The following is a 13,198-nucleotide window of genomic DNA, read 5'->3' on the forward strand; positions in this document are numbered from 1 at the left end:
CCGCAGTGGTACAGTGCTTCGCACTGTACATTAGCCTGTTACTATTGACTGAGTCATAGCTATGCGCTGAGCTTCAATTAAGTAATGGACCCTTTATAGTATTGCTTTGTGCTACTAGTAAGAGTCCAATAATTGATAATGGTTCATTGAGCTGTACAAAGGATCTGAGTAGGCTTGACAGTCTCCTGTTGTATCTCTTGTGTGACACTTTGATTACGGAAAGGCCTTCTTTCGGAATTGCTTACTGGTATACTATTCTCTGTATGCGGGTATCATCCTCCACTCTTAATCTGCTTTGACTCGGAAAAGTGCAGTAAACAATCCAATAGAAACACTCTATTGAAGGACATCTTTACCGAGATCAGAGGTTCTCTCTGATCAAGGGCTGGTTCTGTGTACTTGTACATAAGCACTGGGTGGAAAGTCCCAATTTGATTGTTGCCATTGTGATCTGTAATCACCACTAGTGCTCCCCCTTTCCTTGAGTTCTAGTTGAGCTGGAGGCAAACCATTTTCCTAATATTTCCCAGTTATTCACTCTTTGTTACTATCAATAAAAACTGCTACTATCACTCATTAGTATCTCGGTAATGTTGGTATTAACTCGGAAATCAACCAAATAAGAAACAGATCCATACCAGGAGCTTGCACTGCCACAATTACATCACTGTGACATCAATTGATTGATGTCATTGAAGCCCTGGTGCTGCTGGCTAGGTCACATGACATGTTCACCACTTTCCAAATCAGGCTTCAAGCCTAGACAGCCCAAGCAGGGAGTTGGCCACATCAGCCACAGTGTTTTGTTTGCATGTGTGTGTATGTATCTGTGTGTGTGTGTGTGTGTGTGTGTGTGTTGGTGCAAGTCACATTGTCTGCAGAGTCTAGAAATTGGAGCTCAACTAATGATTAGCTAGTCATAAGAATGGATTCCCTTCTTGGTCCATGCACATGGTGACTACCTAAACACTTAATATTCTATTCTCATACTAATTGAGAGATTTTCTGGTTCTGGGCTGTGTTTATATTGAAGCCAGGCTCTTTAGTGGCACTGAGCCTCCAAAAATGGTAAAATCACCCCAAGTACTCTCTATCATATGATGTCATAGAGCTTACAATGGTCTTGTCTGCAGCTGGACTGTGACTCCTGTCATGGATATAACTGAAGTATTGTTGCTTTATATATGCCTTGATACTGACCAGTCTATTCTGAAGACAATATTGAGCTCAGAAATGCTATTGTTTGGCATCATGTGAATGTGGCTCAATGACCATTTCTGGGAAAATAGGCTGTGGAAATACCAAACCAAGGCTGAGGTTACATAAGCTAAGTCCTAGAAGTGGCAATGACTGAAGCTACTCTGAGTGAGGCAGAGCTGTAACCTCGGGCAGACCCTTGGGCATGAGGTTTGAAGGAGGAATGCTATGCAATGTGTATAGCCTTGTAGTATGTGTATATTACAAGTCAAGTAGTTTACCAAGGATCCCTCTGTATATAAAGACACTGTCTCTGCTCCAGAAATCTATTTCTCTCTCACTGCTAAACTTGACTTGTACACCACTCAAACTTGTGCTCAGCACAGTAGGTACTTGTACTTATTGTTGCTATAGTACATTCATTGCCTTGGGGCTGAACATTCTAGTAACTGTTTCCTTACTTAGTATAGCTTCACACTACTAGTAAGGTAGTGACTTAGTTCAATCTTGAGTAAGTGGTAGAGTTGAACTTAGACTAGAGAGTAACTTTCTTACCTTCGTATACTAAACCTCTGTATAAGGACTTCATTCTCAACTCCGAAATTCTTAACCAAAAGTATTGGAATAGTACAATAGTATTCTGAAATAAGTGCCATTAAGTAACCTGACACCAGTCTCTAACAACTCTGGACAAGTCATCCTTCACCCTCCTCATGCAATGTGTCACCACTCAGTGATTTCCTCTAAGTCCTAGCCCCACTAATTCAAATGATCCATCATTCTTAGCACTGCCTGCTTGAGTTAATTCTGAGTGTTAGGTAATCCTCAGCCCCTGCACCACCTCAGGCTGCCACTGCTATACTACCACCAGGCTACAGACAAGCCTTCTCCTCCCAGTACACTTACTGAGGTCCATGCCAAGACCACAAACACAACCACAAAGGCCAATTGTTGTGCCCCTTTTTCTGCCTCAAAACTTGCTGGGGAGTGGGCTATGTATGGCAATACAATCTCAGTTGTACTGTCTGTGTATTTTGTCTTCTGGCTCATGAAATCATTGCTCAAATCTCACTTATCAAATGCATTGATATATACCAGTCTATAACACTAAATTCTGTGCTTTATCAGACCAAACTGTTGTCAAGCTGTGACAATAACATTGACCTTGCACAAGGAGTATCATAGTAGGAACAGAGAAGCTTATATTTGTGTGGCTCAGTCCATCATACTTACAGTGATATTGCAAGGGCACTGGATTCTGAATCTTAAGTATCTTAGAGAATCCACAGTGTGCATACTTCTTTGCCAGAAAATCTTGTTGATCCTTGCCAGGCAGCCTTTACCCAATGACATGTGTGGTTGCACAATTGTTCTTGCCCAGCTGTAGCTAAGCTGTCCTGTTTCATAATGTCTGGAATATTATGTACTGTCTCAAAACACTGAATAATATTACTACTTCCAAACTGGCAGGCTTTTGTATCAAATTTTATAGGGAGTGATAATTAACTCAATAATGGCAATGCTCAAAATTTATTGTATCCTTTGAACTGAGTAGGTCATATACCTCCCTACAGATCTGAGCCTGGTACACTCATGATACCTCTTTGTGAATTGTGGCTCAGGTTGTGGAAAAACAGTAAGTCACATGCACCATGTGTAGCTGCAACCTTCTAGATACACTATACTGAAATGCTTATCCACATCATTCTCCTCATCCCTTAGCCTGGCATGATTACATAGCATGTTATGGTCTTTTCCTCAGCCTACAAGGAGGTTATGTGGCCTCAGAATGAATATCCTGCACATGTTCAGGCATTGTTCCATACCTACGGAACTATGAAGACTAGGGAAATTATGAGAGGGTCTGTGAAGCAGGAGCTATCACACATTACTACAATATGGCAGGCAATCTCACACTGGGCAACTCTTTGTGGGCCTAATAAATACTGGATAAATGATGTAATGTTCAGAGGGCATGGTTGCATCAGTTCAAGCAACTGGCATATGGTGAATCATTAACCAGCATACATGCACTATATATGTACTGTTTCCCATTCTTGTAGTGCTATTGTGAGACATCAAGAGTTGCTGATGCTTCTGCTCATGAATACATGGGTTATATCAGTGTTTATGTGACCCAATCTGCATCTTCTCAAAGCTAATAGGCATTTGTGATTTTCTCCATCATTGACTTTGTCTGCTCTGTGCTTGTATCAAAGGACAATTAGAACAGTATACACTCCTACACTCATTCTACCAACACAGATCTAAAAATCCAGTGAGTATTTTGAAGGTCCTATCACTGCTGGTAATAAGTAGCAGTGGCTATGTGTCCAACACCATAGGCATCCTACTGTACTGCATATTAGGCAAGAAAATGAGCAAGAATTAGGCAAAATACATAGCCTACATGTTCATATCACGACACTAGCAATGCATTAGCCACTATGCCAGATGACCCAACACATTCATGTGAGCACAAGATGCTCTTTATTTGCATTGCACCCCAGATTTGATTTGGTCTGCTGTACCTGACCACAAAAATGACAGATAATTGAATGGCATACACTTAGGCAAATGCTGTCTCTTTTAAGTGCTGGTGCTTGGGAGCACAATCACCGACTCCGACCAGAGGGAGAGAGGAGGGCTTTGTCCACCATAAGTTGTTCGCAGCCGGCGATGCCGCTCCCTCCGTGGGAAACACGTGACTTATAATTCCCATAAACGCCAATGCTCGAGTGTCCTTACCAGGCAGCTCGAGAGAGCTCGAGGCCTCTCAAGGCAGTTGGATCCTTCCGTGTGTGTGGCTGTGTCTGGACACCTGGAACTTCAACCATTGAGTGACTCCTCCCAATTATGTATCGCAGTAAGTAAGTCAGTGGTGTGAATCACACTCATGGAAGCCCGAGACGCCCAGGCGGCGAAGCCGCCGCGGGCGTGAGGGCTTCCACTTGAGTCTCAATACCATTCCGATGGTACTATATCATGATACATAATATATCCTATGGTTCCGCTGTGACATGCTGAGCAGCTGTGTGCCATGCAGGAGTTGGGGATCGGTGCTTGCGCTGCTACGATATAATTGTGGGAGGCTTACAGGTGGGCCAAGTCATCAAGTGAACATATGCAGTCACATGAGCAGCTATGTAGTAATATCACATGTTGCCACTGAACACAAGTTTTGACCAAATGCACAAATGGCAGTTGAGACTTGGTTGAGACTGGCAGAAAATATCATTCCCAAATCTACCATACATCAACTGACATATCTTTCCCACCCAGTCACCTCAAGCTTCTGCACCTTCTCTTGTACTTCACATGCTTGCTCTGTTAGATAGTCATCCATCTTATGGACAAGATCTGGCATGCCACTGGCTAGTATCCTGACAGCCAGCAAGCCAGCATTCATGCTGTTGTTGATGGCTACTGTTGCCACAGGCACACCTCTCTGGAGTCAGTGTGCCAATCAGATGCCATACCCACTGAAACAACAATGCACGAACATACCGGCATCTGCACAATGCTATGCAAGGAGTCAACACCATCCAGGGTGCTGCCCTTCACAGGAACACCGACAACCGGGAGACTCGTCATCGCAGCAACCATACCTGGCAAGTGCGCAGCTCCTCCCGCCCCAGCTATGATCACTCGGAGACCCCTTGATACAGCGGATCGTGCATACATAGTCATCCGATCCGGCGTGCGGTGAGCAGACACAATCGTGAGCTCGTAAGGGATCCCGAAGCGATCGAGAATACGCGCAGACGGAACCATCACGGGCAGGTCCGAATCCGAGCCCATGATGATGCCTACGAGCGGCTGGCGGTGCGAAAACCCAGAGCCAGGTTCAGGTGCGAGGGGAGCGTGCAGCGCGAGCTCTGCAGCGCTGCTCGGAGAAGGGAGCCGTTCCAACAAGGGACGCAGTCGACGGCTCCGTTCAGCGTCGGAGGGTGCGACAACGGTGATGTGGCCCATCTTGCGGCCCTTCCGGCACTCAGACTTGCCATACAGATGCGCCGCGGCGCCAGGCACCTTGAGCGCATGCTCGACGACGGCACTGATCTCGGTCACGTCGCCGGAAGCCCCGAGCAGGTTCAGCATGGCCGCAGACGGCACCTTCAGAGCGGTAGATCCTAGAGGAAGCGAGAGGATCGCGCGGAGATGGTTTCGTATTGGGACGTCTCACACGCTTCGATGGTGTAGTGTCCCGAGTTGTGCGGCCGCGGAGCAATTTCGTTGACGACGACCGAGCCTGCACACCAATCAACATCCGTCCGACACACTGCACGATCGACGCACCATCCTCCACCAGGAACATCTCCACGCCGAACACACCAGCTCCCTCCAACGTCTTCACCGATGCTTCTGCGACGTCGCGAGCACGACCGGAAAGCGTACCGTCACTACTCCGCAGAGGTGCGAACACCAAATGGCAGATGTTGTCCCTGTGGACGGTCTCCACGACCGGATACGAAGCGATTTCGCCAGTGGCGGATCTGACCACCATGACCGCGATCTCTTTCACGAAGGGCACCCACTTCTCGGCGTAGAGCGGTCTCCCCCCCAACGCGGCGATGGCCTCGGGATCTGGGTCAATCGCGCACCACGTAGTTGCCCCTACCGTCGTAGGCAAGCGTTCGGCTCTTCAGCATCAAGGGCAAGCCCAACGTCTCGGAGGCCGAGGTGACGGATGCCACGGTGGATTCGACCTGCAGGAACTGCGAGACTGGGCAACCGGAGGCCACGAGGTGTTCCTTCTGGACGAGTTTGTCTTGGATGACTCGGATGGTAGAGGGGCTGGGGTGCACTCCGAGGGGCACGGCTCCCTGTACGGACTGCAGCACGTCGACGTCGACGTGCTCGATCTCGACGGTGAGTACATCGACCTTGGCGGCCAGCTCGCGTATTTTGGCAGGGTCGGTGAACGAGCCGTCAATGTGGGCGAGGTCGCAGACCGAGGGAGACAACCTGCTTTGCCGGGGCGTGGTCACCGACGTCGAGGATACGACGTCGATGTTGAGCAGCGAGGCGGCCTGGGCAAGCATGCGCCCGAGCTGGCCGCCGCCTGGTGGGTGAGGACGGGCGGATGAGCACCACCGTCCGACAGAGGCGATGGAGAGACTGGCGGGTGTGTGAGTGCGGCTGCAGAGGGCGGGACGTGGAGGACACGCGACGCACCGCACCTAGGATTCCGACGACCTTGTTCATCGCTGTCTGCAGGGAACGCTCGCACGACGAACTTGAAGACGACGGCGACGGAGGCGAGGACGTCCCAAAGATCGACTAGGCGCCCGTGCAACTTGTTTTCGTCTCTCACGTGCAGCGTCCACAGCGAGCACGACGCACCGCACGACGGCGACGGCACACTGCACGACGAGCACGACCATGGCCGCGCCAGCGAGACCACCGCCCACGAGGAGGCGCACCCGGAAGCGCAAGCGACGCGCCGCCTCCAGCTCGTCTTCGGACGCGGACTCGTCGTCCTCGGACAGCGACGCCCCCGCTGCTGCTCGTCCTCCGAGCCCGGTCGCAGCAGCCTCACCCGACGCGGCGCAGTCCTCCGAGTCCTCAGACACGGAGTCCCAGTCGTCCTCGGAGGACGAGTCTCCCCGTCGCGCCCAGCAGAACACCCCGTGCGCCCTCTCCACCGCCCGCTCGCCGCTCGCCACGCCTGAACCCCGTCCCACTCCCGTACCGTCGTTTCTTGGAGACACCGAAGATCAAGACCACCTCAGGCAACGCTTCAGGAAGTTTTGGATGGCTTCCGTTGTCGATGCCTTCAGCGACGATCTGGGGAGATTCGTAAGGTGCGCCCGCTCTCCGTCTCTCGACATGTCTTGGTCGGTGACCGCCCTCTAGGAGGCCAATCTGTCGATACCTCGCCTTGCGCTCCTTATTGACTCTTTGGCTGCTGGAGCGGACGTCTTCTCATCCTCGCATGGTGCCGATAACGGGGGCATCGACGAGACGGATGTCGCGATGCGCGACCCATGAACATTAGCCTCACGGTGAGCATACTGTCGTACCGCATGATATCGAACCTATCTGAAGGTTGTCGCGGTCATACAGTTTGGACGACTTCCTCCGCGCGAGCCGTTAACAACTCCCAGCCTCGAGGATGAGCACTTCAGTTGAGGATGGCCACCTGATGGGGCTCTTTCCTCAAGGCGTTGCCACGCTAGCATCGCCGTAAAGGCGCTGTCTCGCCGCTGCACGAATTTCATCCCTCTTCGTCGACGAATCCGGCGTGTAGAAGCAGGTGCGCTTGAGCAGGTAGTCAAGAGATGTATCTTTTGAGTGGGACTCTCGTCCTGGCGCATTCTTTTTGCCTTGCCGTAGTCTCTTCATGCTCATGTATGTTATACGGTAGAGTCGAGCCAAGGGGGATTGGATGTATCTCGTGTGTTATACTTACAGCGAGAGTGATTCGTGACGCCATCCTCATGGCTTCATTAGTCAAATGGTAAAGTTGCGCATGTACGAACACGACATTTATTGACTTCTTTGTGGAGTACTGGACCATACGAAGGACGTTCGTCGGACTACGCTTCTCAGTCTGTGGTCGATCAGCCATGCTTGTAGACGAAAAAATGTGCCTAGCGGACTCGTTGACTTCACATATGTAAGGCGGCGAGTGAGGGCCTGGTTCAATATCTGTAATCAGGCTTGCTGTGCCATAAGGGCGGCGATACTTAGAGGTAAAGGACGCACGGAGCACTGCGACTAGTTCTTCCATGTCGAACTGTCCATATAACAGCGAGGGCCGACAACGCGTGCATGCTGCATGCATGCCTGGTCGGATTCATTCAATTCCGCACGTTTAACGTGGAATTCCGCAGACGACGCAACAGTGGCAATGGGAAGTTCACGTTAGGCATGTACGTCTTCGAGATTGTCGCAATAACATTTGCACACCGAGCGAATGTCAAACTGAACGTTGTCGTCTGGGTAGATGCGCATTCAGTGGATTTTCACGGATCAATTTTTTAACATCCTGTTTGAGGTGGAAGACTATCGGACGTTCAACGGCGGTGTCAAAGTTGTCATCCAATGCGGCCAAGTACTTGTACTTGATGCATGATGGTTGAGGCTCGATCAATGCGACGCAGAAAGGTTATACTGTATGATGCAGTTGCAGCCATGGGGACGTGCTGAGGGAAGGCCGCGTCACAGCCACGTTCAGTGAGAGAGAATACAGGGGAAACGTCTGGCGCGGTGGTCTCCGTTGCAGACCATATTAGCCGGCAAGGGTCGCACTAAGTGACCGAAGGACGTTCGAGTATCGCTGTCTCATCAAACAGGGATGCAACGAATATGATATGCGAGTGTACAACCTAACGTGAGGACGAAACAATGTCAAAACAAGCGACGACTGGGCAGAATATTAACAAAGAGAGTGGTAGAGGAGCGAACATGACGTGTTTAGCAGCTATCTGTGAGTAGGTATGGCGAGATGGAGTAGTTGCTCGAGAGTCTATGAAGTGAAGTCAACATACTACCGTTTCCGTAGAGATATGCCGTCGCTTACCTGATCCATCTCTTCGAGTTGCTTGAAGGTACTGGAGTAGATATCGCGAATATCTTTATGTAGCACGTTCGCATCGTGAGGCTTGCCGAACAAAAGTTCATCAACCCGATCCTGCGGTATTGACTCTGGCACTTTCTTCTGCTGAGATGCTCTGAGCTCAATGATCGCCATCATCTGTGCGAGCCCGAAGTCGTCCTTGGGCAGCACGAGGCGGGGAGTGGGTATAGGTGTCTGATATCGCCCGGCAGAGGTCACAGAAGGGGAGGTAGTGGCTGCCGTGCGATAGGCAGATTCCGAGAAAGCAGAACCTTGTCGTTCGTGGGGCAGAGCGCGTCGCTGATTTGCGTTGGGAGTGACACTCCTCTTGCCATGGCTGTCCGAAGATTCGCCAGGACTGGCCGTTCGGTAGCTCGAGATGCGAGACAAGGATGACGGTACGCGCTGAGCCACAGCACTTGAAGAAGCTCTGCCACTCGTAGTTGGTGTGGCCGTGGCCGACCGCGAAGACGACCTCTCGTCTGCTGTGGAGTACAGAGACGGCGAATGAGAAGCTGCGGCACCGAGAGAATCCACAAGCGCGTCCGAGCCCGATCGCGACATGGCCACACGGGCGGCGTCCTTCTCGTGCTTGATCTTGCTTAAGACACGATCTATTTTGCCCCGAGCCCATCTTTCCCTCTGGCGAGAACGCCATGCAACAGGTCATCTGCAGTAGTATCAGTTCTCGTTGAGGGGCCCACCTCGCCTCTCCATTCCTCCTCAACGATGTTGCTGATGTCGTACGTCTCGCCGTCAGGCTCGACGTAGGAGTAGCGCATCCTGTTATCAACCTCGCCTCGCAAACTGCGAACGATAGCACCGCCTGGAAGTGCGACGTCCAATCCCTGCGCCTCGTTAGCTTGGGTTGACAGTACTGCGCGTTGACTAGCACGAGTTGCGGCGCGCTGCGCTGCAATGATCGCCTGCTTCGACGTTTGCGAGGTCTGTGACTTGGCGTCATCAGTCGGGCCAACCGTAGAATCAGAACCTGCGCTCGAGCTAGCTGCAGAGTTTCGCTGCATATGCTGGAGAGCGATCTCGTCCAGAGGTGCCGACATTCTATGGCGAGACGTTACACGATATGCTATCGCACGGCGCAAGATGAAGACAGGATCATCCGGCGAGACGTCCTCGGGGCTTCCCAGGAGCTGAGCAGAATCCACGGAGCGACGCTTGCTGTTAGCGAATTGCATGGCACGATAAGTCGGAGGACGTGGGAAGGCGTCTATGACCTTGCTCGACGGGGGCAACTCGCGTTCTGCAGTGTCTACTAAGCGATGTCGCTCTACACCAGGACATGAATACTTGCCTTTGCCACCCACGTCGACCGCCAGCCCATAACGGACGCGTGACGAACTCCTGCGTCTCGTGAGCTTGTCCTCTATCTCGTCACCACCGTCGACGACGCCTTCCAATATACCAAATCGCTCCAGCCCAAGTTCGATGACTTCGGCCACAGTGACATTCCTTGGGAATACGAACACTTTTTTGCGCATGTTCTGGGGCACTCCGGGTGACGGCGTTACCTGAGGACGATCGCGTAGCGTATTCTTGAAAACGATGGCTTCGGTTTGCGGGTCGAACACCATGTCTTCAGGGAGATCGTCCGGAAATATGACGAGCTGTAAGGGGAACCTGTAAGACGGTGAGCTGAACCGTTCCGCGGTGACCGTATTCGTCGGACTGGTTGGGGTGACCGTGAGGTACTGTGGCTTGGATCTGGGCGATTCGATGTCTTCTCCCTGAAGGCTCTCCGCAAGCAACGTCTCGTCGCCCTCCCCATCCATGCTCTGGTCGTGGTCGCCTCCACGGCGGTTGAGATAGAACTTGACGCCGAATCGTCCGTGAAGTCATTCATGGACAACTTCTTGATCGCGGGGTGCATCGACAGATTGCTGGCAACCGAACTGATACTGCCGACACTGCTCCGCTTTACCTTGGGGAGCTCCAGGGCCGCCTCAACGAGCGACTCAAAGACGCCGAGAGGCTTCTCATGCGGGCGCAAGTCGGCTGAAGAGCCTTCGACTTGCTTGATGGTGAGGTAGTAGTCCTTCTCGTCTTCGCCCGCCGGCAACCGGAAACGCTGGATGGCCTGGCGCACGAGGTCCTGTGCGGTCGTCGAAGCGTTGAGTAGGACCGTCTTGAAGGTAGCCTCCGTCTGCAGGTGACTGCCGGCAAATACGCGGACGACACTGAGATCAGGGAGCAGATTGTCCATGCCGCCCATACCGCTGGGAGAGAGAACCAAAGATCCGGGGCGTGGGCGGGATGCACTCACGGTGAGGCCGGAGGCAGAGCTAGTAGAGGAGGACACGAAGGACGCCGAGCCCTGAAGCACCGCAGACGCGGACTGTAAGCCGTACGAAGGTTGGGCCTCGGGAGGCGTGGACGGTGAGCGGTTGAGATACTGCTGGTATAGTGCTTGTTGCTGTTGATCGCGCTGCCGTAGCTGAGAAGCGTGCTGGGAGATGCTCGCCATGACCTGGGGCGGAGTCTGCGGGCCCTGTGGGCCCTGCTGCGGGGGAAGCTGGGCTGGTTGGCCGACAGGGGAGGCCCTGTAGCCACCCTGCTGTTGTTGCTGCCTTGCCATCGCCGTGACGGGCGAAGATGGCTCGGGGTCGCAGTGGTATCCTTGAGTGACTTGCCCGATTCCTCTGACTCGCGACTGAGGTCTCTGTCGCTGCCTCCGCTTGTGACGCTGCTGCTGTCCACTCCTCTGTCCCTCCCTTTGTCCTTGTCCTTGTCCTTCTTGCGGTTGAAATCCCTCCGAACATACCTCCGCTCTTCTTTTCTTGTCCTTCTCCCTCCGCTCTCGTCGTCGGTCGAGTCGCGTTCCTTGCGCAACTTCCCTCCGCCGTTGCCAGGGCGCGCGGTTGCCGTGGACCCAAGCCCTGCTTTGGCACGCTCGGCAGCCAGGGTGTTCGCCTTCTTGCGCGCAGCTTCTTCTTCTTCCTCGCGTCACGCTTGCGTTCGTCCTGGCTGCTGCGGCGCCAGGTCTGGCATCGTCGACCGCGCCACAGGCGGGGTCATGCTAATTTTACGCGTCTCCGTGACGTGCGCAGGGTCCATTGTGGCTTTCGTGGGCGAGTTCGGTATGACCTCCACGCCGCCGACTTGCACCTGCATTTGCTCGCGAGACGGCTGCTTGCGCAGCGACTGAGTCTGCTGCTCGCGCTGTTGTTGTTCGCGGAGCTCTTGCTCCTGTTGCTTCTGCTGGCGCAGGCGTTCGGTTTCCGCTGCGGCGGCGGCGACGGTGGTGGCGGCCTCCCGCTCCTTGGCTTGCATCTGCTCGACGGCGCCGTCCTCCCAGCTCATGCCGTCGTCTGGCTCCATGGGCGGCATACTTCCTGCGGCACCGCCTCCCGCCATGGACGCGCGCTCGCGTTCCTCCTGCTCCTCGGCCAACTCGGGGTCCTCGTCCTCGTACCCTTCGTCATCCCATTCGACGTCTTCGTCGTCTTCGTCTTCGTCGCCCCAGACGGCCGGGGGATAACGGTGGACGGAGAAGGCGGCTGTGAAGGCAACGCCTCTGGCATGGCGCGAGCTGCGGGCACCGGCAGGGGTGGGTGATGGCGAGGCAGCTCCCCGAGAGACGTTCTCGAGAAGGCGGTCGCGAGTCTCTTCGAGTTCGGCATGGGTTGCGGATGCCAGCTGTAGGGGTATAGAGATGAGAAGAGAAAGGATAACGAGTGATTGTACAGACGCACATCCACATTGCGGTGCTTGTTGAGGCGCGCGAGCCTCTCGAAGGGCGTTTCGATGTTTTCTGCAGGTATGTAGCCGACCTCCTGGGTCTTGAGGACCCGGACGAGCCACCAGTAGCTGTTGCTGTCGTCCATGAGGAAGAGGCTGTCGCCCTTGACGACGTTGGCCTGGCCCTCGACGGTGGCGGCGAAGGAGTGCAGGGCATAGACGAGGTCGAAGTCAATGGACTCGTTGGGGATGGAGAGGGACGAGGAGCCGTCATCGTCGTCGTCGACCATGAAGTCGCCGTCGGTGTCGGAGTCGTCCTCGAGGACAGAGTGCTCCTCGTCGGAGGGGTAGGCGTGGTCTACCATTTGGCTATTGTGGTCGTCGGCTAGGATCTGATCGCGGAGGTCAAAGGTGTCTTGGCGGGCAGGTCTCTGCATGGTGATGAAACTGGGGCGCACAAGGAGGGTCTGGTGTGCGACGTGCTGCTAGCAGGCGTCGAGAAACGAAGTGATGGCACCGCCAAGGATGCGAACAGAGGGAAGCGAGCGGGCGACTAGAGCGAGGTAACGAGCGTCGGCGAGCGAGCAGACCACATCCAGCAGCGGCAAGAGGTCGTGGACGCTGTCGAGAGCAGGGAGCAGGCTGTCCGAGCGCGTCTCAGTCGACTACAGACTCTCGCACGTGACTCTTGTCCAAGTGCTGCTCTATACGCGCTCTACACCGTCTATGTACTTACACCGT

The 13,198-nt window shown here is 53.4% G+C and overlaps 3 protein-coding genes across 3 annotated transcripts; 1 reads left to right on the forward strand and 2 right to left on the reverse strand.

The window, feature by feature from the left end:
• Positions 1 to 4,453: 4,453 nt before the first annotated feature.
• On the reverse strand, positions 4,454 to 6,405 carry B0H18DRAFT_1086304 (AIR carboxylase-domain-containing protein; the record flags this gene model as incomplete). The annotated part of the gene is made up of 5 exons (XM_048032020.1): positions 4,454 to 4,645; positions 4,705 to 5,378; positions 5,497 to 5,776; positions 5,802 to 6,262; positions 6,381 to 6,405. The coding sequence occupies 5 exons, from the start codon at positions 6,403 to 6,405 to the stop codon at positions 4,454 to 4,456; spliced, it is 1,632 nt and encodes a 543-aa protein (XP_047890437.1).
• A 285-nt stretch (positions 6,406 to 6,690) lies between these two features.
• On the forward strand, positions 6,691 to 7,179 carry B0H18DRAFT_819308 (uncharacterized protein; the record flags this gene model as incomplete). Its single annotated transcript, XM_048039284.1, has 2 exons — positions 6,691 to 6,999; positions 7,057 to 7,179. Coding segments are annotated over 2 exons (432 nt in total), but the record flags the coding sequence as incomplete, so codon positions are not given.
• Positions 7,180 to 8,268: 1,089 nt separating this feature from the next.
• B0H18DRAFT_1106142 (uncharacterized protein) lies at positions 8,269 to 13,088 on the reverse strand. Its single transcript, XM_048032675.1, has 7 exons — positions 12,916 to 13,088; positions 12,472 to 12,849; positions 11,819 to 12,415; positions 10,701 to 11,795; positions 9,466 to 10,590; positions 8,726 to 9,403; positions 8,269 to 8,671 (listed from the first exon to the last, which is right to left on the reverse strand). Exons 2-7 carry the CDS (start codon positions 12,820 to 12,822, stop codon positions 8,627 to 8,629), a joined length of 3,891 nt encoding a protein of 1,296 aa, XP_047890439.1. The 5' UTR covers positions 12,823 to 12,849; positions 12,916 to 13,088; the 3' UTR covers positions 8,269 to 8,626.
• Between the last annotated feature and the right edge of the window lie 110 nt (positions 13,089 to 13,198).

The sequence above is a fragment of the Fomitopsis serialis genome, assembly GCF_022376445.1.
Source record: "Fomitopsis serialis strain Sig1Antser10 chromosome Unknown B0H18scaffold_65, whole genome shotgun sequence".
NCBI lineage: Eukaryota > Fungi > Basidiomycota > Agaricomycetes > Polyporales > Fomitopsidaceae > Fomitopsis > Fomitopsis serialis.

Bases quoted from the DNA above. Each gene is read 5' to 3' on its own strand.
- B0H18DRAFT_1106142 (XM_048032675.1), bottom strand. From the start codon at position 12,822: ATGGTAGACCACGCCTACCCCTCCGACGAGGAGCACTCTGTCCTCGAG. The intron at 9,404-9,465 runs GTGGGCCCCTCA...CGTTCTCGCCAG, and splicing joins AGGAGGAATGGAGAGGCGAG to AGGGAAAGATGGGCTCGGGG. The intron at 8,672-8,725 runs GTAAGCGACGGC...TTCACTTCATAG, and splicing joins AACTCGAAGAGATGGATCAG to ACTCTCGAGCAACTACTCCA.